The sequence below is a fragment of the Carettochelys insculpta genome, chromosome 6 (genome assembly GCF_033958435.1).
Source record: "Carettochelys insculpta isolate YL-2023 chromosome 6, ASM3395843v1, whole genome shotgun sequence".
NCBI classification, from domain to species: domain Eukaryota; kingdom Metazoa; phylum Chordata; order Testudines; family Carettochelyidae; genus Carettochelys; species Carettochelys insculpta.
In genome coordinates this window covers 124,440,759-124,461,420 of record NC_134142.1, presented here as the reverse complement: position 1 = coordinate 124,461,420, position 20,662 = coordinate 124,440,759, and the positions used below count along the sequence as shown (strand labels likewise).

Genomic DNA, 20,662 nt, shown 5'->3' with positions numbered 1-20,662 from the left:
ATCCTAACCTAAGTTCCAGTAGGAATTAGGGGCCTAAATGCTTTTGAAGCTCCAAGGGCACAGAGTTTATTCGGTTTGGGGGGTTGCTTTGTGGAGTTGGCTTGGTTGGTTGGTTAGCAGGTTGGTTTATTTCAATTTCCACAGAGGGAACAGAACAGATTTGCAGAAATTGAAGAAATAATAGAATAGAACGGAAAAGTTTGGCTTGATTGATCGTTTCGTCACCGACTCACACTACAAAATCTTGCACGTGGTTTCCCTTTCTTTCACTCATGCTCGGAATCGATGATCACAATTTTCACCATTCCTGGTGTGCACTCACGGTCAGTGTCAAAAGAGACTTGCCAAAAATGCCTTAAATATCAGTTCTGAAACCTGCTCATGCTTTTTCGTCTCTTTCTGCAGCGAGGCGAGCGCTCCAGGGTGTCCTGTCCAAGCTGAAGATGGAGCAGCACAGAAGCAGGAAGCTGAGGCTGAGGGATCTCCAGGAAATAAACCCAGAGTGTTTTCAGAACAGGGCTCCTCAGACCTTAGGGGATTTGCCGTGGCATTTCCTGAGGAAGGTCATGGCTCTGGATGTCACAGCCAGAAACACTGGCCTCGGGCAGGACATACCTGGGGAGCAAGCCAGCAGTGTGGCAAGGGGGGGAGAGGGTGATGGTGATGATGTTCCTCATCAAAGCCACATGGAGTCTAAAGCTTCCCTGCACCCCCTGGATGTTCTCTGTGCCGTTCTGCTTTGCTCAGACAGTTTCCTACAGCAGGAGCTCCTGTCCAAAATGTCCATGTGCCAGTTTGCCCTGCCTCTGCTGCTGCCCGCCCTGGACACCCCCAGGTGCACCCTAATGCTGTGGGCCATGAGGGACATTGTGAGGAAGTGGAGGCCGCACTCCCTGGCAGAGAGCAGAGGGTTCAGGGAGGAGAGCCTTGTGCTCACCAAAGTGCCGACCGTTTCCTTTGTGCGGCTGGGGAGCTGCAGCCTCTCCAAGTCCCAGCTCCTCAACGAGGTTCTCAGCCCCTCCCAGCAGCACCACGATTTCTTCGTCCATCGGGACATGGAGTCTGGGAACATCCCTCGGGAAATGGCAGATGGGCTGGTCGAGATCGCCTGGTATTTCCCTGGTGGGAAGGAAAGCTCAGAACTTTTCCCAGAGCCCTGTGCAGTTATAAACCTGCGCGGAGACATTGAGTCCCACTGGCTGCAGTTCAGTTTTTTAACCAAGATCTCCTCAGTAGTTTTTATAGTTTCCGAGCTCATCAGCGAGGGAGAATATGAGCTGCTCTCATCTCTGCAGGGACCAGCCACTAAATACTACTTCATCTTCAATAATCAGGCTGGAAAAGCTGAGGAAACCCTGGGAGTCATGAGAAAGTTAGCCCCAGTGCTGACACTGAACCCCTCATGCATGCCACAGAGAGAAAGTGTTGAAAATACAGCTCAATTTGTAAAAGATCTTAGGTCAGCAATAGAGGCTGTAATAAACTCTTCTCCCAAGAGAATGAGCATAGAAGACATGGCAGAGATAGCACGTGAATTGAGCATCCAGGTGGATGAAGATGCTGAGGAAAGTCAGAGCGCCCGTAAACATGCAAAGGAAATCACTGCACAAATAAAAGACGTGTTAGAGTACAAGAGGGAAAAGCTGAGACTCCAAGGGGAGGCATGGAAAACCTTGGCTGAAGTGGAAAAAGAACTGTGCCGACTGAGAAAGCAAGGAGACGTCCCTGTTGAGAATTATAGATCTCAGCTGAAACAAGAATTATTAGAATTACGTGTTCAGCAGAATAAATGTGAGCTCACCGATGGCTTGACAACATTTATTGCTGGAATAGATCTCCTACCTCCCATGGAGAAACAATACTTCCTGAAATGGATAACATTTGACCTGGGTCACATTGTTCGGGAAAATCTTTCTAACCTATTGGATCAATATAGAGAAAAATATAAGAGCTCAAAAGATAACCCCGAATTGTGTGCGGAATTAGACAAATCAATCTCTGCCAACTCCTTAGGGTTGGAGCATTTCGTGCGTGAGCTGGGGCAGTTCTATGAGTCAGAATTTTCAATGGTAAAAGAAGGGAAAATGGAAGAAAGACAAAGACAATATGTCCATCTCCCAGGCATAGCTGCTGACCTGATGCTAGAAGGGTTCCCCATGGAGCTGGTTGACGGAGATGTGTCCAACGTCCCCCTGCAGTGGGTGACGGATGTTCTGACTGAGCTCCATACCAAGCTGGAGGGAAGGTCCAGAATGCTGGTTCTATCTGTGCTGGGAGCGCAGAGCACTGGCAAATCCACCCTCCTCAACACCATGTTCAGGCTGCAGTTTGCAGTGAGCAGCGGCCGATATACGCGAGGAGCCTTCATGTCACTCATCAAAGTGGCGGAGAACTTTCAGCAGGAACTGGGTTGTGATTTCCTCCTGGTGATAGACACAGAAAGCTTGAAAGCCTCTGAGCTGGGCAAGTTGGAGGACAGTTATGAACATGATAATGAGTTGGCCACCCTGGTGATTGGACTGAGTGACATTGCCATCATTACCATGCCCATGGAGAAAGTTACTGAAACAAAGGACATTCTGCAAATTGTAGTCCATGCATTTCTGAGAGTAAAGGAAATTGGGCAACCCCCCCAGTGTTTATTTGTGCATCAGAACGTCAGTGATGTGTCTGCGCATGAACAAAACAGGAGGGACAGGGAACACCTCCTGGAACAGCTGAATGAAATGACTGAAGCTGCAGCAAGAATGGAAAAACTATGCAAGGAAGTGGCTTTCTCGGATATTATGAGCTATGATCCAGAAACGCAAGATTGGAACCTCCCTGGCCTGTGGCATGGATTCCATCCCATGGCACCTGTGAACCTTGGGTACAGTAAGAGTGTGGGACAGCTGAAGAAACACCTGCTGGAATTGCTCAAGATCCATTCAGGTGAGATGTCTCCCAAAAATGTTCCCCAGTTTACTGAATGGATGAAGAGCCTGTGTAATGCCCTAAAGCATGAGAACTTCTGCTTCAGCTTCAGAAACCCGTTTGCCACGGAGGCCTATAACCAACTATCTGCAAAGTTTTCGGAACTAGAATGGGAGTTCCAAAAGACAATGCACCTCTGGCTGTCTGAACAAGAAACTTTCATCCAGAACCAGGCACCAGATGAACTGAATAGCGAACTGCTCACCCAGTTAAGTCAGGAAACCCAGCAGAAATTGCAGTGTGAAGAAGACAAGATTTTTGAGTGTTTGGAAAAATACATAAAAGGAGCCGCATCAAGCACGCACATGTTAGAGCTCAAAGAAGATTTTGTCAGGAGCTCAAGAAGCACAGTGTCTACGTTTGACCATTATTCACACCATCAGCTGGAGAGAGCAAAGAACAGACGAAAACGCCAGGGTAAGTGCTACAATACTGATGCTGAATTCCGGAAAATAATTGAAGAAGAGGTTGACAAGCTTCTGGAAGACTGCAGGAGTCGTGAGTGTAAACTGACCAATGAGGAGCTGGAGAGGGAATTCCAGGCAATGTGGCGAAAACTAGTGCCTGAATCAATGTTATTTTCTTCAATGACACAACCGATCTTCCAAGAGATGCAAAGCCTACTGGAAGAGGACCTGGAGAGCCGAGGAAGACTGATGCCCCAAGAAGCTGTGAACTTGCTACATTATACAGTAAGTTCTTTTACAATGAAAAAAGAATATTTAGATTTAACATGGTCTGACACTTTGAAGGAACTGTTCAAAAAGGGAAACTGGTTTAAAGCGGAGGAAATTGCTACATCGTTAATAGAGGAGTGCTCTGCTTATATTGATGAGAAAACAAATTCTAATGCACCCTATGATGAAATCTACTGCAAAGAATTGCTGTGTATGATCAACGAGAGACTCCAACAGGAGGAAGTTTCAAAACTTCACATGAATGGCAGCTTTGAAGTTGACCTGAAACTTCACATCTTGGGAGAAGCTGCTAAAGAGTTTCAGAAAATTCACGTTAGTTTTATGAGAGAAACTGACCCTCGGCAAAGTCTGAAGAAACTTAAACTTCAGTATTTCTCCATCCTGAAAGATCTTTACTTAGACAAAGAGGTCAGTCACAAGAGAGCCAGGGACTTCTGTGACCAGTGTCTGAAACCTGCCCTGGTGGACTATATGAATAAAAGACTAGGAATAGTTATAGCAGATGACATTCTCAGAAATGGGCAGTCCATTGATTACGCCAGTCGAGGCTTTTTCCAATTTACCACACAAAAGAAATTGTTGGAGGAAAATCATTTTCAGAGCTATTTGGAATATATTGAAAACTATGAAGCTTTTGTAAAAACCCGGATACAGAGACACCTAGTTGACCACTACAGGAGGAACGAACGCCTGGAAGATTTGGAGACAGCGATTCTATCAACTGCAATAGAGAAAGTCAGAGGTGCTTTGGAAGACTCCAAAGATAAGTTGGACACAGTCTCAGTCTTTCTAGACAACTTTTGCAAAGTGCTGCAGAAAGACCTAGTCATTTCCAAGGACAGCTTAGTGGGGATACGGTTTATAAACACAGTAAACGTGGTGAAATTCGTTGCGTTCATTCAGACTTTCCTTTCTGACCTGGAGACACAAATCTTGGCTGAATTTGAAAATTTGGAAATAGAATCTAAATTCTCCCTCCTGTCTGTGAAGCCCCAGGAAGAGATCTTCAAGAGAGTGTTTGGCTGTGGGAAGCAGTGCCCGTTCTGCAAAGTGCCGTGTGAAGCAGTAGGTACTGATCATAGAGAGCATTTTGCATCTGTACATCGGCCTCAAGGATTAGGGGCATACTGCTGCATTGAAACAGGGAAACTCGTTGATGAAATGTGCTCCTCCGCGGTGCTTTGTGGTAGCACATTCCAGTGCCCAGAGACACAATGGAAGCCCCATCCTTTCAAAGATTATCGTGATATTTTCCCTGACTGGCACATCCAGCCAGATCCCAACATCCACACTTCTGATTACTGGAAGTTTGTGTTTAAGGAGTTCAATCAAGAATTTGCCGAAGCATTTAGGGCTGAACCAGCAGAGCTCCCAGAGGAGTGGGAAAAAATAACCAGTGGACAGGCCCTGGAGAGCCTGGAGGAAGCCTTCCAAATGAAATAACCAGTGGTCTGAGAAAATTCATTTAAGCAGCTGTGCATTCGATTCAGCAAAACAACAGTCAATAACTTCTGTTGTTTAAATACTATTGAGTTTGTATGTCAGTGGCGTAGCCAGAAGGGTGGGTAGGCACGGAGGGGGATGTAAGCTCTGCTCCCTGACGACTGCACCCGCGGCCAGAACCTTGATTACCTTTGAATTGCTGCTGGAGCACTGCTGTTTGTGGCTCGGCGGTCTGGGGGTATTCATGCCACACTTTGGGTAAGCAGCCCCACCCTTTCTGCCTGAGACCCTACCCCTTCTCCCCGAGGCCCCACCCCCCTGAGGCCCCACCCCTTCCACCTAAGGCCCCGCCCCCTTCTGCATGAGCCCCTGCCCCTTCTGCCCAAGGCCTCACCCTTCCACCCAAGGCCCTGCCCCTTCCAGGGCATGGATCTGCCCCCCACACCTTGCTCCAGAGCCCCCAGTGACTGTTGGCCCTTTGCAATTTAGCAATGGTGTTCATACCAGCATAGCCATGGTATTATAGGTTACTGGGGACATGGCTTAGCCTGGCTTCAGGGTGGGTTTGTTCTCAGCACAGCTAAGCTGCACTGCTAATTCCCATGCTGTCCTGGCTCCACTATGATTTATTCTGTCACCGAGCCAGTACCAATGTGCACCCATGAGCTGAGACTTATCCTCATCTTTTGGCGTCCAAACGCAGCCGCCGATGCACAAAAGCAAGAGGCCAGTTTTGTAAGAAAGTGCCATTTTTACCGGCAATCGAGGCATTTTTAGGAGTCATTCAGGACTTGTGCTACTTGGTAGGCAAGTGCCAGAATTACTACGGTTTAATCTTCTGGCCCCATAGGGCTAATATCTAGACCAGCGGTTTTCAAGTGGTGTGCCAGTGTGCAAGAACTGTCTAAGTGTGCCAAGGAAATTTCATCACTTTCCCCTCCCCCCAGCTCTTTGCACATCCAGGCTAGGGGATGGGGGTGGGGTAAATTTATGAAATTTAAGGGCACATTTCGATGACGTGGTGTTAGCTGTGGGGGGGTCAACTCCCACAGCTGCTTTGCAAAGCCTTTGCAAGGGGAAATTGACCAACTCCGTGCTAGCTGGGAATCGGGCAGCCTTACTGCTTGAGCTCCCAGCTTGTGCAGGGTCTTCGATTCCCCCTCCCCATCTGCCGTGGGTCTGCGTTTATGAGCAATTGATTCAGCTGGAAAAAGCGGGTTTACTGTGGAATTGTTGAAGTGTGCCACGCTACTGAAAAGGTTGGGGACCACTGCCCTAGATATCACGATATGAAAACAGAGAAGTGATATTACTCCTCATTCATTTAACGTTGCCTTTGATTGAATAGCTGAGCTTTCCCACTTTGGATAACAGCATAACCCGTACCTGATTTGAGCTCAGACCTCAAACAACAGTAAACATACACACAACCAAATATCTTAGCCATCCCTTATGAGGAGTCCTTTGAAGAGGGCAAATAAATGTCTGGGAAATAGGATGAAGAGTATTTACTGGTACAGATTTAGGTGCACACATGTAAGACTGAACTCTTGGTATCACAGGAAAAAATAAAATAGGGCTAGCCACCACATGGTGTAGTCTGATTGCTAGAAAGCCCTAAAGCTTATACATGACATAACGGACCAAAATGGGAGACCCATCTACCCAAAAATGCATTCCAGCCCAAAAAAGAATGGTTGCCCACCAGTTCTGTCTAACATAACTAAATTGTCAACTGAACATACAAACAGGCCATAATCTAGAAGCCTGGATCAACATGGAGGACACAGAGCCACCAGAGGTGCCAGCGTAAAATGGTTACGTATTAAGATAATAAGGAGAAGGCAAGATTTGGCTTACAAACGAGCTGTGGTGCAGAGCAGGAGAAGAACCACTTGATGTTCAAATCAAGAGAAGGAAGTGGGGATGGCCAGGACACGGTCTCAGAAAACCATCATCCAGCTCGTCTGTCAAGCTCTCCCATGGAACCCGTAAGGAAAACACAAAAGAGGAAGACCTCGGACAACATGGAAAAGATCTACTGAGACTGAAGGACAACAGCTGGGATACTGCTGGGGTCAGCTAGAAGTTTTTTCCTGAGACCAAGTGAAGTGGAGGAGACTTGTAGATGGCCTATCCTCCACCCAGAGTTCAAGGGTTTAAGTAAGTCACCAGTGAAAAGGTTGGGAACCATGGCTTTAGAGACATCCTGGACCTGTCCTCCTTGAATTTATCCAGTTCTTTTCTGAACCCAGTTACTCTTTTAGCCTTCACAACATCTCCTGGGAAGGAGTTCCACAGGTTGATGGTATGGTGTGTAAAGAAATACTGCCTTATCTTTGTTTTAAGCCTGCTGCCTATTGAAGTCTATGTCTGCCCCTGGAATTTAGTCTCGAACAGCATACTCATTTATATTCATATAAACTGTCAAAATATTGCTTTATCAGCTCATTGTAACCTGCCTGTTTTGGATGTATGCAAACCTTGGTTGTCTAAATCATAGCTGATGCATTCTTGATTAATTCTGAGCCAGGTGCATTTCCCAAACTTTGGCAGAAATTCTGGTAATACAGAGCATTTAAGTTTGGCAGCTCTGGGGGGCTCAGGAACTCCAAAGAACAGAAGTTCTGGTCCAGGACAGAACCCAGCTGCCAAAGAATTGGAGGGTTTGAGAAGCTGAGTGTGACAGAGCTCTTGTGCTTTGCAGGGTTGAAGCTCAGGCGTTCTGTCCCTTTTCTCCGGTTACCCAGTGCTGCTAAAGAATGTACTGATGTCAGAGTTTACCAGGTTGGCTCACTTGATTGTCCACTGCTTTAGAGCACTGGCAGGCAACCTGCAGCTGGTGTTGCTGCTTTATGCGTGGCCTGCGAGTCATTTTGTTCACCATTGCCCACGTGCCAGGTTGCCAGGTTCCACTGGGTTTCCATCCACATTGCTTTGTTCCTTCAGTGTGCCTAAAGCAACACACACATAAAGCAGAGACACGTGCACTGCGGCACAGCGTGGATTGCGAGAGCTGTGTGCTCCCTCTGCATCCAGTCAAAGCACTGCTATGGTTCCTGCAAATTCTAAGGGTGTAAGTGTGGTTAGCAAACTACCCCTTCCCCGGGAAACACTCTCCAGCCTTGTAACAGAGAGGGAACCATGCTAGTCTACATACTAGCAAAACAAAACAGTCCAGGAGCACGTTAAAGACTAACAAAGTAATTTATTAGCTGAGCTTTCGTGGGACAGACCCACTCCTTCAGCCCAGAGCCACACCAGAACAGACTCAATATTTAAGGCACAGGGAACCAAACATAGTAATCAGGGCTGACAAATCAGAAAAATATTACCAAAGTGAGCAAATCAGAGAGTAGAGGGGCAGAAGAGGTGGGGGTGGGGTAGTCAAGAATTAGATTAAGCCAAGTATGCAAACGAGCCCCTATAATGACCTAAAAAATTCCCATGCTGGTTCAAACAACGTGTTAATGTGTCAAATTTGAATCTCTTGGACAAAGAGTTAATGAGCATAAAACGGACATGAAAACAATCCTGATCCACAAACCAGTCAGCCGGCATTTTAATGGAGTGGGCCATTCTGTTAATGACTTGAAGGTTTGTGTCCTACTGAAGAGGAATTTTCACAGCACTTTGGAAAGAGAGGCTGCTGAACTCTCTTCTATATTCAAATTTGGCACACCAACACGTGGTTTGAACCATGCTGGGAATTTTCTAGGTCATTATAGCAACGAAGGGTCCTGTGGCACCTTATAGACTAACAGAAAAGTTTTGAGCATGGGCTTTCATGAGCACAGACTCACTTTGTTGCTGTTACAGATCCAGACTAACACGGCTACCCCTTCGATACTAGGTCATTATAGGGGCTCGTTTGCATACTTGGCTTAATCTAATTCTTGACTCCCCCCAACTTCTTCTCCTTTACTCTCTGATTTGCTCACCTTGATAATATTTTTCTGATTTGTCCACCTTGATTACTGTTTTTGGTTCTTTGTGCCTTAAATATTGAGTCTGGTCTGGTCTGGCTCTGGGCTGAAGAAGTGGGTCTGTCCCACAAAAGCTCATCACCTAATAAATTATTTTGTTAGTCTTTAAAGTGCTACTGGACTGCTTCTCTAGCTTTGGTTTCCCATCGCTGCTTTAGTGGGTCCCTTGATGCCCTGAGCTAAATGCAGTTGTGTTACATGGGTTTTATTAAAATATAATTACTAATTTAAAAGCGTTTCACGTTCTCTTATGTGCATGTGACAAGGTTCTAGCTTAATTGTGGAAGACGTAGGCCACTGCACTAAACACCAGCAAGGGAGGTTTAGGTTGGACACTTGGAAAATCTTCCTGCCAAGGGGGTTAAACACTGGAGTAGATTACCTAGGGAGGTTGGGGACTCTCCATCAGTGGAGATATTTAAGAACAGGTTAGACAGACACCTGCCCGGGTTGGGCTAAATGGTGCTTGGTTCTGCCATGAGTGCAGGGGACTGGACTTGACGACCTCTTGAAGTTCCTTCTGGTTTTAGTGCTCTAGGGACAGGTTGAACTGAATGGGATGATGTAGAATACGGGTCTCTGTGCCACAACACTGAGCTGAAGAGACGACGGGGCACAAACGGAGGAGGAAAAACTAAGTGAAGGACTTGCTAGGGGGATGGTGGCTACTATAATGTGGAATAGATTATCGTCAGTGCAGCCCGTGAGTGTGGTAAAGGGGCTGCTCCAATGGCTAAGGAATTGCCTCTGTGGCCCAGCAAGGTGCTGGGTGGAGGTTCTGAACTGCTCCATGGAGGCCACATTTTGCTGAAGGAGCAACATCTTCAAGTGCAAACTGGGCCTGCGTGAGGGTGGTGGTTTTGGTGAGAGAGCTGCTGGGAAGCTAGGCCAAAACAGGGGAAAACATTTATGAACCCAGTGCCAAGCCTGACGAGTAAATATAGTTAGTTATTCCATAGCTGGGTCATGGAGAGGGAGGCTGGCCGGCTTTCTGGCTTAGGACCTGTGTGACCTTCAGTAAGTCATTCTCCGTCCTCGTCTGTGTGGCTAATACCCCTCTCGGTGTCTATTTGGATGTTAAGCTCTTGGCCTCTAGGCTGCGTACTGCCCCGGCGTGTGTTTACTCCAGGGGGTTAGGAACAGGGGCCTCCAGACAGAAGGGAGTTTCCTTCCTGCGTTCCTCTGCATGCCCTTTTTGGGCCGGAGCCATAGCTCAGCCTGCATGGCCACGAGGGCGTTAAGAGTACCCAGCTGACAGCCAGTCGCCTGAAAGCAAATCCAGGCAACCCTGGCAAGAGGACTGCGGCAGGTAGAGGAGATTCGCCCAGTGGGACACAAGAGGGAGCCATTGCTCCATCCGTCCAGCATCTCAGCCCTACAGGAGAGAGCTGGGAACGGCTGCAAGGTGAGTGTGAGCCATGAGCTTTAACCAGGCTTGTAGCCAGAGGTGGATTATGCTTTTGGAGCAAGCTGGGGGCCCCTCCTCACCTCTTCTGCCTCCAGCGCTCCCCTGTGCATCCCCTGCCAGGAAATGGGGTCAGGGCATGGGGGCTTGTTCCCAGGAGCACCAGGGGGTGGGCAGAGTGGGACATGTCCGGGTGCCCTAACCCAGTGGTGCCAACAGCCTCTGTGGGCCTTGGGGCAAGGTAAGAGGGGGGCAGCCTGGCTTGGTGGCCCAGATGGGCCAGGCCAAAGGGCGGCAGGGGCAGGTCCTAAGGCAGTCGGCCTTCCGAGCCCCCCAGACCGTGGTGCTGCCATGGCAATGCAGAGGGGCCCTGAGCTCCAGCCATAGCCAAAGTAGCTGGGGCAGCAGTCGGAGCTCCTGGCTCCTTTGAGACACTAAGCCCAGGGGCATTTGCTCTCTTCGCCTCCCCTCTCATCAGTGGCCCTGCCCCAAACCCACTCCCTAGTAGGAGCACTGGGCCAGCAGGAGGAGCGAGATGGAGCCCAAGGCAGCGTATTTTTCCAGGGCCTCCCAGTTTGTGAGCATGGGCTGCATTGGTCCAGTCACTTCCACCACCCCTCGCAGCTCCGTGACGGAGGAGCGTCAGTCCCATTTCACAAGCCCTGTAGGTGTAAGGAGTCCCACTCCCCAGCGCTGGGCAGAGTCTGGGGATGCTGCAGAGCTGCAATCAGTTGAGGGGTGGGAGGCAGTGGCCAATCTATCATAGAGCCCGAGGGCTGGAAGGGACCTCAGGAGGTCATCAAGTCCAGCCCCCTGCTTCAAGCAGGTTCAACCCTAACTAAGTCATCCCGGTCAGGACCTTGTCAAGCTGGGACTCAAAAACCTCTAGGGATGGAGAATCCACCACCTCTGTAGGCAACACATTCCAGTGCTTCACCACCCGCCTGGGGAAATAGATTTTCTTAATATCCAACTGACACCTCCCCCTCTGTGACTTGAAGCCATTGCTCTGCTCTGCCATCTGTCACTACTGAGAACAACAAGAAGTCCTGTGGCACCTTAGAGACTAACAGGTAATGTGGAACGTCAGCTTTTGTGGGCGAAGAAGAAGAAGGAATTCATTAAAGAGAAGTGCAAAGTACTTTACTTAGGAAGGGAAAATCCAATTCACAATTAAAAAAAAAAGGAGAATAACTTGCCAGGCAGCTGTACTAGTGAAAAGGGTTTGGGAATTATAGGGAAACAAAAACTGAATATGAGTCACTAATGTGATGCAATTACAAAAATGTGCAATATCATTCTGGTGTGTATTAACAAGCACATTGTATGTTTCTCTATTTGGCAATGCTTTGGCTTCAGAGGGAGTATTGTGCCAAATTTTGTGCACCACACTTTGGAAAAATGTGAACAAACTGGAAAAAATCCAGAGGAAAGCAAACAAAAATTAACAAAGTTCAGAAAAACCTGAGACCCCTGAAAGGTTAAAAAAAACTGGGTGTATTTACTCTTGAGAAAAGAAAACTGAGGAAGAACCTGATAACCATTTTCACATATGTTAAGAGCTGTCATGAGGAGGACTGTGATCAAATGTTCTTGAGAGCCACTGAGCAAGGACAAGATGCAATGGGCGTAGTCGGCTTGTCTTGCTCTGGAAGTCTCACTCTTTGGGAGCACGTATAAGATTCAGGCACGAAGCTGGGACCTTTCTGGAGTCACAAGCAGCTGGGTCAGGGAAAGGCCTTGGCAGAGTCCTCCCAGCCCCTCCATTTCCACCCCACCCTCTCAGCTGCTCGAGAACATTGTGTGAGGTGACTGTGGAACCACAGGGGTGGGAGCACTGGGGAGGAAGGGGGGTGTTCAGGAGGGTGACAATTAATTGATATTAAATTGGGATGACTTAGTGGGGGTTGATCCAGCTTGAAGCAGGGAGCTGGACTTGATGACCTCCTGAGGTCCCTTCCAGCCCCAGGGTTCTATGATTTAACCAGAAGGCAGGAGGGGAGGGGAGGGCTGACACTCTGAGGGGTGTGGGGGTGTTCCTGTCGGTATCCCTTAAGTCACCTAACTGGGTGTTCTGTGGAGGCTGAGGGGAGAGTCAGGGAGGGTGTAAATGAGGGGAAGAGATGGAGTATGAGGCAGAGCAGCGGGGGATGAGGATGACAGAGGGTCAGTTTGTGAGGAAGAGGCGGTCCCAGGGCCATGGCCTTCGCAGCTGCTGCTCTGCCCTGTGCCCCATAGAGGGTTGCCAAACCTCCAGGAATGTCCTGGAATCAGCATCCATCTCCCAGCAACCACTGAACACAGTCCTGGGGATTTGAATAAGAGACTTTAAGAAAATGACACAGTGTCAGGTGAGGGGAATAAAAGCCCTCCCAGGAGAGCATCACTCAGAGCTGGCCCCCCGATTCTCAGCCCCTCGGCCACACGGGCCCCTTGGCCTCAGGCGGAGGCAGGACACTCAGGATGGGACTGTTTTTTATGCAGCCTCTGCCCTGCTGAGCCCCTGCTGCAGGCTGCTGTTGTCCTGCCCCCCTCAGGCTGCTCTGGGGGAAGGAGGGAGGGAGGCTGGGAAGTCCCTGGCTCAGCCACTCAGCAGCATCAGGAGAGGAGAACAACCCAGTACTGAGATCCTTGGGGGAGGTACCTGGAAGCCATGGTGGGGGGAAGGGCAGATGGACACTTGGTGAGAGGCTCATTCCTTACCATGGGCTATGTGTACACTAGCATTCCTCTTTTGGAAGAGGCATGCAACTAAGGGAACCTGAAAATGCAAATGAGGTGCAGATTTACATATATGGCACCTCATTAGCATATTCTTCTTTGGAAAGAAGAACAGCAGTGTAGACATGGCACTTTCGAAAGTGAACCCCATCTTCGTAAGAACCCTTCTTCCTAAAAAAACAAAGATGTAGGGAGAAAGGCTCTTTCGAGCATGAGGATTACTTTCAGAAGAGCTGCGTCAACACTGCTTTTCTTCTTTCGAAAGAAGCACTTTTGAAAGAAAAATATGCAAATGAGGTCTGGATATGCAAATCTGCACCTCATTTGCATTTTTGCTTTCCTTCATTTCAAAAGAGGAATGCTAGCGTAGGTACAGCCCTAGTGCACCAAGTGTGTCCTGGTGTCACAAAATGTGCATGGTGACAGCATCTCTCTGAGTCACCCACCTGTAGGTCTAGCAGATGGGGAAGAGCCCTGCAGTCCTGGAGGTTTCTTCTGAAGAACCAGACATGATCAAAGTGCAGTTTGTAAAACCTGCCTCTTTTGAAGCTTGATGCTTTGGGGGCTTCTGCTACCTTCCAGCTGCCCTTGTCAGCGTGTTGCACACAGACTGGAGCACGTATGGTCATATTTAATTTAAAAAGGCCTGTACAGTTAATTGCCCGTGCAGTCTTCCTCTGCACAGGGCTAGGCTCTATCATGCAGTGCGAGGAGCAGTCGGGCACCTGATATACAACTGTCCCCAGCGGGAAGAATTGTGCAGGAATAAACGGTTGGTTCTTTGCAATTGAGAGAGTTGGGAAACGTTGCAGATGCCTGCTACTAGTTTTGCTTGGAGGGGCTGTGAGGGACTCCAGAAAGCAGGTTAGCAGGTAACTGGGCAGCATCGTTAGAAGCAATGTACAAGAGAGGAAGTGCCAGATGCTGCATGTGGGAAGGAACCATCTAAATGGGTGGCATGGGGTAAGCCACTAAGCAGTTTAGACGGTCAGCCTCTCTCTTCTGTGTTTGTGTAGCACCTAGCACTGAGGAGTCCTGGTCAGCGCCTGGGGCTTGTAGGTGCTATTACAGTTACAGATAAGGGCAGTACTAGCTTCCTCCCACCTCCCCAGCCAGGGCTGCCAAGGTGCCGGTACTCAGTACCAGCAAGTACTGGCACAAAAAAAGAGAGAGCACTGGATAACTGTAATAAGTGAAAGAGTACAGCACTTGAGAAGAATGTAGAAAAGATTTCCCCTTCAGCAACCTAGAGGGAGCATCTGTCCCTTGCAGCCACACATTCTGCCCTTAGAAAGAGGTGGGATGGGTGCAGGGGGCAGATGGGTGTCACAGTTCAGATTCCCAACTGTGAATGCCATTACAGATGATCTCTAGCCCAGCACATTTCTAGTACTAGGTCTGTGTACATTATACCGCTCTGCCTTACTTTTTGTTTGTTTATACAAGCTGGTTCCCTCTGTAAGTGGGGGAAAATCCCTTTCCTGGGGTTGGGGGTCTGGTTGCTTTACTGGTAAATCATTGTATCTGGGCCCAGGCATAGCGAACCCATACTGCTCAGGGCTCCTTAGAGCCTTCTCACTGCACCAGTACCTGCTTGCTGTGACACTGGCCAAGACTGGCAGCCCCTCTGCTACTTGGAAGCTGCAGCTGTGGGAAGGACAGGGGCTTCTCTTTGGGAGGGGCTTGGCCCCTCGAGCTGAACTTTCAGCTTTACTAGCTGGCTGCTCTATTAAGCTGATACTGAGAGGACAGAGCTGCGTGTCCAGGAGTGAGCAGATTCCCATTGCTGCAGTTTATGGAGCGGGAGATGAGAATCTCACACATGCCTGCATTCACGTTGCCATTGTAAGTATATGATGTTAGCGATGTGCTTTCTGCAGCTGGGGGAATGGCTGTACCCCAGAAGGAAGACGTGGTGGATAAAGGAGAAGTACCCTGTAGAGCCCAATCACACAGAGGGAGAATAGGACACAGGTGCCCAAACAGGCAATTGCAGAGGTAGAGGTATGTGACAGGGTGTTGGTGAGAGCAGCTGATTGAGCCATTTGTTTCATGAGCTCCCATTACAAGAAGTAAATTGGAGCTGGCTAGTGAAAACCTACACTCAGTTGGGACCAGAAGACGGCTGTCTGATGAGTAAACCAGGTGCTGTGAAAGGCTCCCCTGTTTTCCCATCTTCACCCTGCCATAACACTGTTTGTAGGTCCCATTCTGTATTGTCCCCATACTGTCAACTTACTGATTTTTTTTTTAAGGATTCCCTGACCACCTAGATCAGCAATCATAATCAGCACATTGAAATTATTAATTTCCTGTGGTGCCCAATGTCCAGGACCTTCCCAGCCTTTCCAGTTGATAGTTTTCTTCACCACTATTCTCATGTCCCCTTTCAGCTAGCATGGTCCAGATAAGGGTGCCCTGTAACAATCTGGATCATTGCCTCACCCTTTATTTTATTTTGTCTCTTCCCTGAATTACATACATAACCAGTTCAGTGTCACAGTTCCTTGAGAAACATTATTATTATTTAAAAAATAATTAAAATATTTACTGACGTTCAGTTTAATGTTTGCACAGTGGAGTCCACAAAGAGCCAGGCACTCCATTTCCCAGAAAAGACCAGAGCATAAAATATGAGAATGAGAAATGGTATGGGGACCTTTGGAAAAGCTGATAACAGCTAACATCATATATGATAACTAACCTGATTATGATACTGTTTATGATTCCTTTTATTGTATTGTTTATGATACTAAATTGCTTGGGCGAGTTAAGGACAAAGCAGACTGTGAAGAGCTTCAGAAAGGTCTCTCAAAACTAAGTGATTGGGCAACAAAATGGCAAATAATTTTAATGTGATAAATGCAAAGTACAGTAATGCACATTGGAAAAATAACCCCGACTATACATACAAAATGCTGAGGACTAATTTAGCTATAAGTATTGAAGAGAGAGATCTTGGAGTCATTGTGGATAGTCCTCTGGAAACATCCACACAACATGCAGCTGCAGTTAAAAAGGCAAACAGAATATCTGGAATCATTAAAAAGGAATAGAGTATAAAATGGAGAATATCTTATTGCCTCTATATAAATTCTTGGTACTCCTATACATTGAATACTGAATACAGATGTGGCCACCTCATCTCAGAAATGATTCGGGGTTTGGAACAGGTGCCATATGAAGACAGATTAAAAAAGACTGTGACTTTTCATCTTCAAAAAGGGAGAACTAAGGGGGAATATGTGAGAGGTCTATAAAGTCATGTCCGGTGTTGTTAGCTGATGGTCAGGTGAGATGCCAGTTATGCCCTTGTATTAATATGAGATTTTAACTGCCAGGGTAGAGCCCACCAGTAACCAGGCTAAGAGCTGCTGAAAAGGAGCTGGGTTCTTTGTTTTGTGTTGGGCTTTGCAAAGTAACAGGAGGAGTGAGGTTACCACTTAATCAATTACTTTGTTTATTTATCTAACAAGTTAAGGTCTTACAGTTAGAATGTTGCTTTGTTTGTTTACCTAGCGAGTTAAGCTCTTGTGGTTACAATTGTTACAAGGTTTATACTTTGATTACAAATAGCTAGCATGCACTCTAATTCATAGATCTATGCTTGCTGAATTCATAGATCTATACTTGCTGAATGCGCGCAAAAGAAATAAAAAGTAAAATACCTATCAGGTCTTATTCTTACCCCTGCATTACCAATGTGGCTTGGCCAGTTTTCCTCTCAATCCCTTGGGAAGAAGTCTTTTGTCCTTTTTTTCCAGGAGTCGAGCGTCCTCGGGGACCTGGGGATACCCCCACCCTCCTGTCCGGCAGGAAAGATGATTGGAGCTCAAATAGGGGGTCTGCCGGACCCCTCTTTATACCCATTGGGTCATGTAGGCTTCTTCCTTGGTTTAATTTAATTAAACTGTTTGATACTGGTTCTCACAGGGAGTTCAAGGGTGTAGTTCACACCTGTGAGGAAGACAATTGAGGGCATTTGTGTCTTAATGGGCCGGAGATTTTTCCTCATGTCTGGGACAAGTGTCCTGGCGAATCAACTGATGGTAATTAGCCAAGGGCAGCCCGAGGCCCGGCTGTTAATTAGCCCATTGTTCTTAGCTTTGCTCCTGAGCTTCAAAGACCCTGGCTAAGATAAGCCCATCTGCGCTCTCGGGCATTCCAGGGCTGGGCTATTCCTTTTAACCCTTTCGTGCTCTGAAGTACCTAGGGAAGGCAAGATGGAGTAGAGCAAAAGGCGGGGCGGGGGGGGGGGGGTTCTGTCTGGCTACAGGTGTGGAAACAGTGACCAAAGAAAAGTTATTTATTTGATTATTTATTTATTAGCTGGGATGGGTAGGAATGGAGTCCCCTAGCCTCTGTCACAGGCTGGACATGAGCGACAGGGAATTGATCACTTGATGATGACCTGTTCTGTTAATTTCATCTGGGGCATCTGGCATTGGAAGAGAGGACACTGGGATAGCTGGACCTTTGGTCTGACCCAGTCTGGCCGTTCTTATGTTCTTAAACTTTGAGACTGAGTCATCCCATGTTTGCATCAGTAACTCTTACAGGCAGCTCCTGTAAACAAGAGCGTGCAGCAGTTAGCAGGTAATGATGGACTCTGTACACTACAGTAAACTTTCTAACTAATGTGTGACTATAAAATCCACCATGGGGTGGGCCTTGGAGTAGGGTAGGCTAGTTAGAATGTAAATCTGTAGCATCTGGAGAAGTCTCCTGCCAGCTACTGCAGGGGGCCCTGTCTGAGCAGGGGCAGAACAGGATGGTGAGGATAGAGGGTGGTGGACAATGGGTCTGTGCTTGCTCCTGTAGCAGCAGCTTACCATGACAATTGCCTCAATTTTCCCACCTTTCCTAGTGCGTCAAATACAACAATTACTGGTGTTTCCACAGTAAGTGTCCCAGCTGGGAGTTCGGTTGCTTCATGGAAAACTTCACACAAAACAAGATCCCCAGGCTCAGTGAATCATCTGAGTTTGTAAGAGGGCTTCACCATTGATATAGCCCAATCTCCAGGGCTTCCCAGCCCATTGTCAGTCTTTTCCAACCAAGGCTGCTTTCTCTTCCCTGGCAGGTCAGGAAAACAAATTCAAGACCCCCAACTCTCTAATCACATAGGGGTCTTATAAACTTTAGCTCTGACCGCTGGATTCGTAATCCCATCATGAGGACTAAACCAGGCACAAGTGAACTGAATCTAATTCTTTGCCAGGGTTAACATCTGGATGTGCCAACACCCATCAAGTGGTTCCTGTTTCAGACCCAGGCTCATAAGGGCAAAATGGACTATTGTGAACATGTAGTCTGAGCTCCTGTACAGCACATGCCCAGAGCCTTACCCACTCATCAGTTATCAAGCAGTAACTCAGCCAGATGTCATGGAAGTCCTCAAATCATGATTCAAAGACTTGAAGTTACAGAAAATCCACCATTTGCATGAGTTTAAACTGGAAAGTGGCCCATGTCCCCATGCTGCAGAGGAAGGTGAATTGACCGATGGGGAAAATTCCTTCCTGGTCCCAGATCTGGTGATCAGTTGGACCCTGAGCATGCCTGCAAGACCCACAAACCAGACACCTGGGAAAGACTTTTCTGTAGTAACTCAGAGCTCTCCTCAGCCAGTGTCCCATCACCAGCGTTTGGGACATTTGCTACTACTTGTTCAATCTCTATAATGTGGCACTTTCTGGACCTGACTGGTGCCAGATGAGAGAATTAACTGGACCGCAGGAGGGCAATATGGTCTAGCACATTACCAACCCTTCACTGCTTACTGGGCTCTTAGAAAACATTGAGGGGATGTGAGGGGGGCGGAATGGGCCCAAGGCAGGGGGAGACGGCCGCCACACCTGCACTAGAGCATGTGTCCCGCTTCCTCCCCTGCAGGTCGTCAGAGCCATCAATGCAATGCTGCTCCATAGGGTCGTCCGCCTGGGGGATCTTGACAACACTGTTTCTGGCTTCCAGGACCTGGGCTTCCTGAACTGCATCAGTGCTCGTGATGCCCGGGTGTTCCGGAACTCCAGCCTCTGCTGGCGCATGGGGGCCGGCACCTTCGTCTCACAGCAGGAGATCCGGTGGCAGAGGATGTCACCATGCGGCTCTGCATGGTGGCAGATGCAGCGCACCCCTGCAGGTGTGGCTCGTGAGGCCGTACATGGGACACCTTGACCCCACCCGGGAGGCGTTCAATGAGCGCCTCAACCGCACCCGCAATGTGGTGGAGCGGGCCTTTGGGCACCTCAAGGCACGGTGGAGGTACCTCCTCACGCGGCTGGAGGTCGGGGTTCTCAATGTACCCCAGGCGATGGGCGCCTGTTGCATCCTCCACAATGTCGTGGAGGGAAAGGGGGGTGCCTATGTCCCCAGGGAGGGGCCCTCTGGCCGGCGCTGACTATGAGCAGCCGGGTGCTGCTCCCATCTGCCAGGCCCACCAGGATGGCCGCCGCACCTGGGAGGTCCTCAGGCAGGCCTTTGCTGATGGCCACCTCTGACTTGCAGGCACACCCACAACCCACACACATCTGCCACCCACCGTCCCTGCCACCCCCACCAGCACTGCACCTGCACATCCACCACCCACCATCCCCCGAGGAGCACAGCATGAAGTGGTGACAATAAAGAAACATTTAGCTAACTCTTTTTGTTGGTAACCATGTACGGGAGGAAGCTAACTTCGGGGGGCGGAGGGGGGATAGAACCTAACTGGGAGGGGAGTGGGGGGGAACCGAACTTGGAGGGGGGCAAGACACTCATTCCAGGGCAGGGGTGGTAGGCTGCAAGCCCCATCAGCCCCTGGAGCCCCTGCCCCGCCAGGTGCAGGGTCCCTGGCAGGCAGGAGAGGGTGCGGGTAGCACTGGAAGGTATTGCTGGTGAGTGAGCCTGGTAAGGGCGGAAGGTTCGGGCTTGGTGGGGGCGGAGGGGGCAGGACCAGCACAGGCAGGGGATGGGCAGGACCAGTGGGGGGAGCCCCCAGGGGCAACGGTGGCCATATGGTCCTGGACGGCATGGCCAGTGCCCTTCAGGGTGCACAGCAGTCTGTTCCAGGCTGCCCTCCTCCAGTCCATGTCAGCCTGGGTGAGCTGCAGGTGTTGCTTGGCCACCTCAGCCTGGCACTGGCTGGCTGGGTCCTCCTCAGCCTGGCGGGGGGCCCTCTGGCCACGGCCCCAACAGCGCGCTGCCTGGGGTGGCATCTGGGCACCTCCAAGGGCTGCATGGGGCTCTTGGGGACGAGGGATGATGCAGAGCTCTCCTGGCCCACAGATGGTGCAGTTGTGTGGAGAGGAGGAGATCATGTCAGTACTGTGCCCCAGACGGAGGGGCCCAGGCTGGGGCCTACCCGCCTGAGCTCACCCCATGGGGCCCCGCCCTGCCCAGAGGACACTGACCTCCCCCAAGGGGCACCAACCTGCCCCCATGGGCTGGGC

The 20,662-nt window shown here is 49.1% G+C and overlaps 1 protein-coding gene across 1 annotated transcript; it reads left to right on the top strand.

Annotated features, from left to right (window-relative positions):
* The first annotated feature begins 479 nt into the window (after nt 1–479).
* On the top strand, nt 480–19,820 carry LOC142014978 (up-regulator of cell proliferation-like). Its single transcript, XM_074998311.1, has 2 exons — nt 480–5,372; nt 19,122–19,820. The coding sequence occupies exon 1, from the start codon at nt 567–569 to the stop codon at nt 5,112–5,114; it is 4,548 nt and encodes a 1,515-aa protein (XP_074854412.1). The 5' UTR covers nt 480–566; the 3' UTR covers nt 5,115–5,372; nt 19,122–19,820.
* Nucleotides 19,821–20,662: the final 842 nt, after the last annotated feature.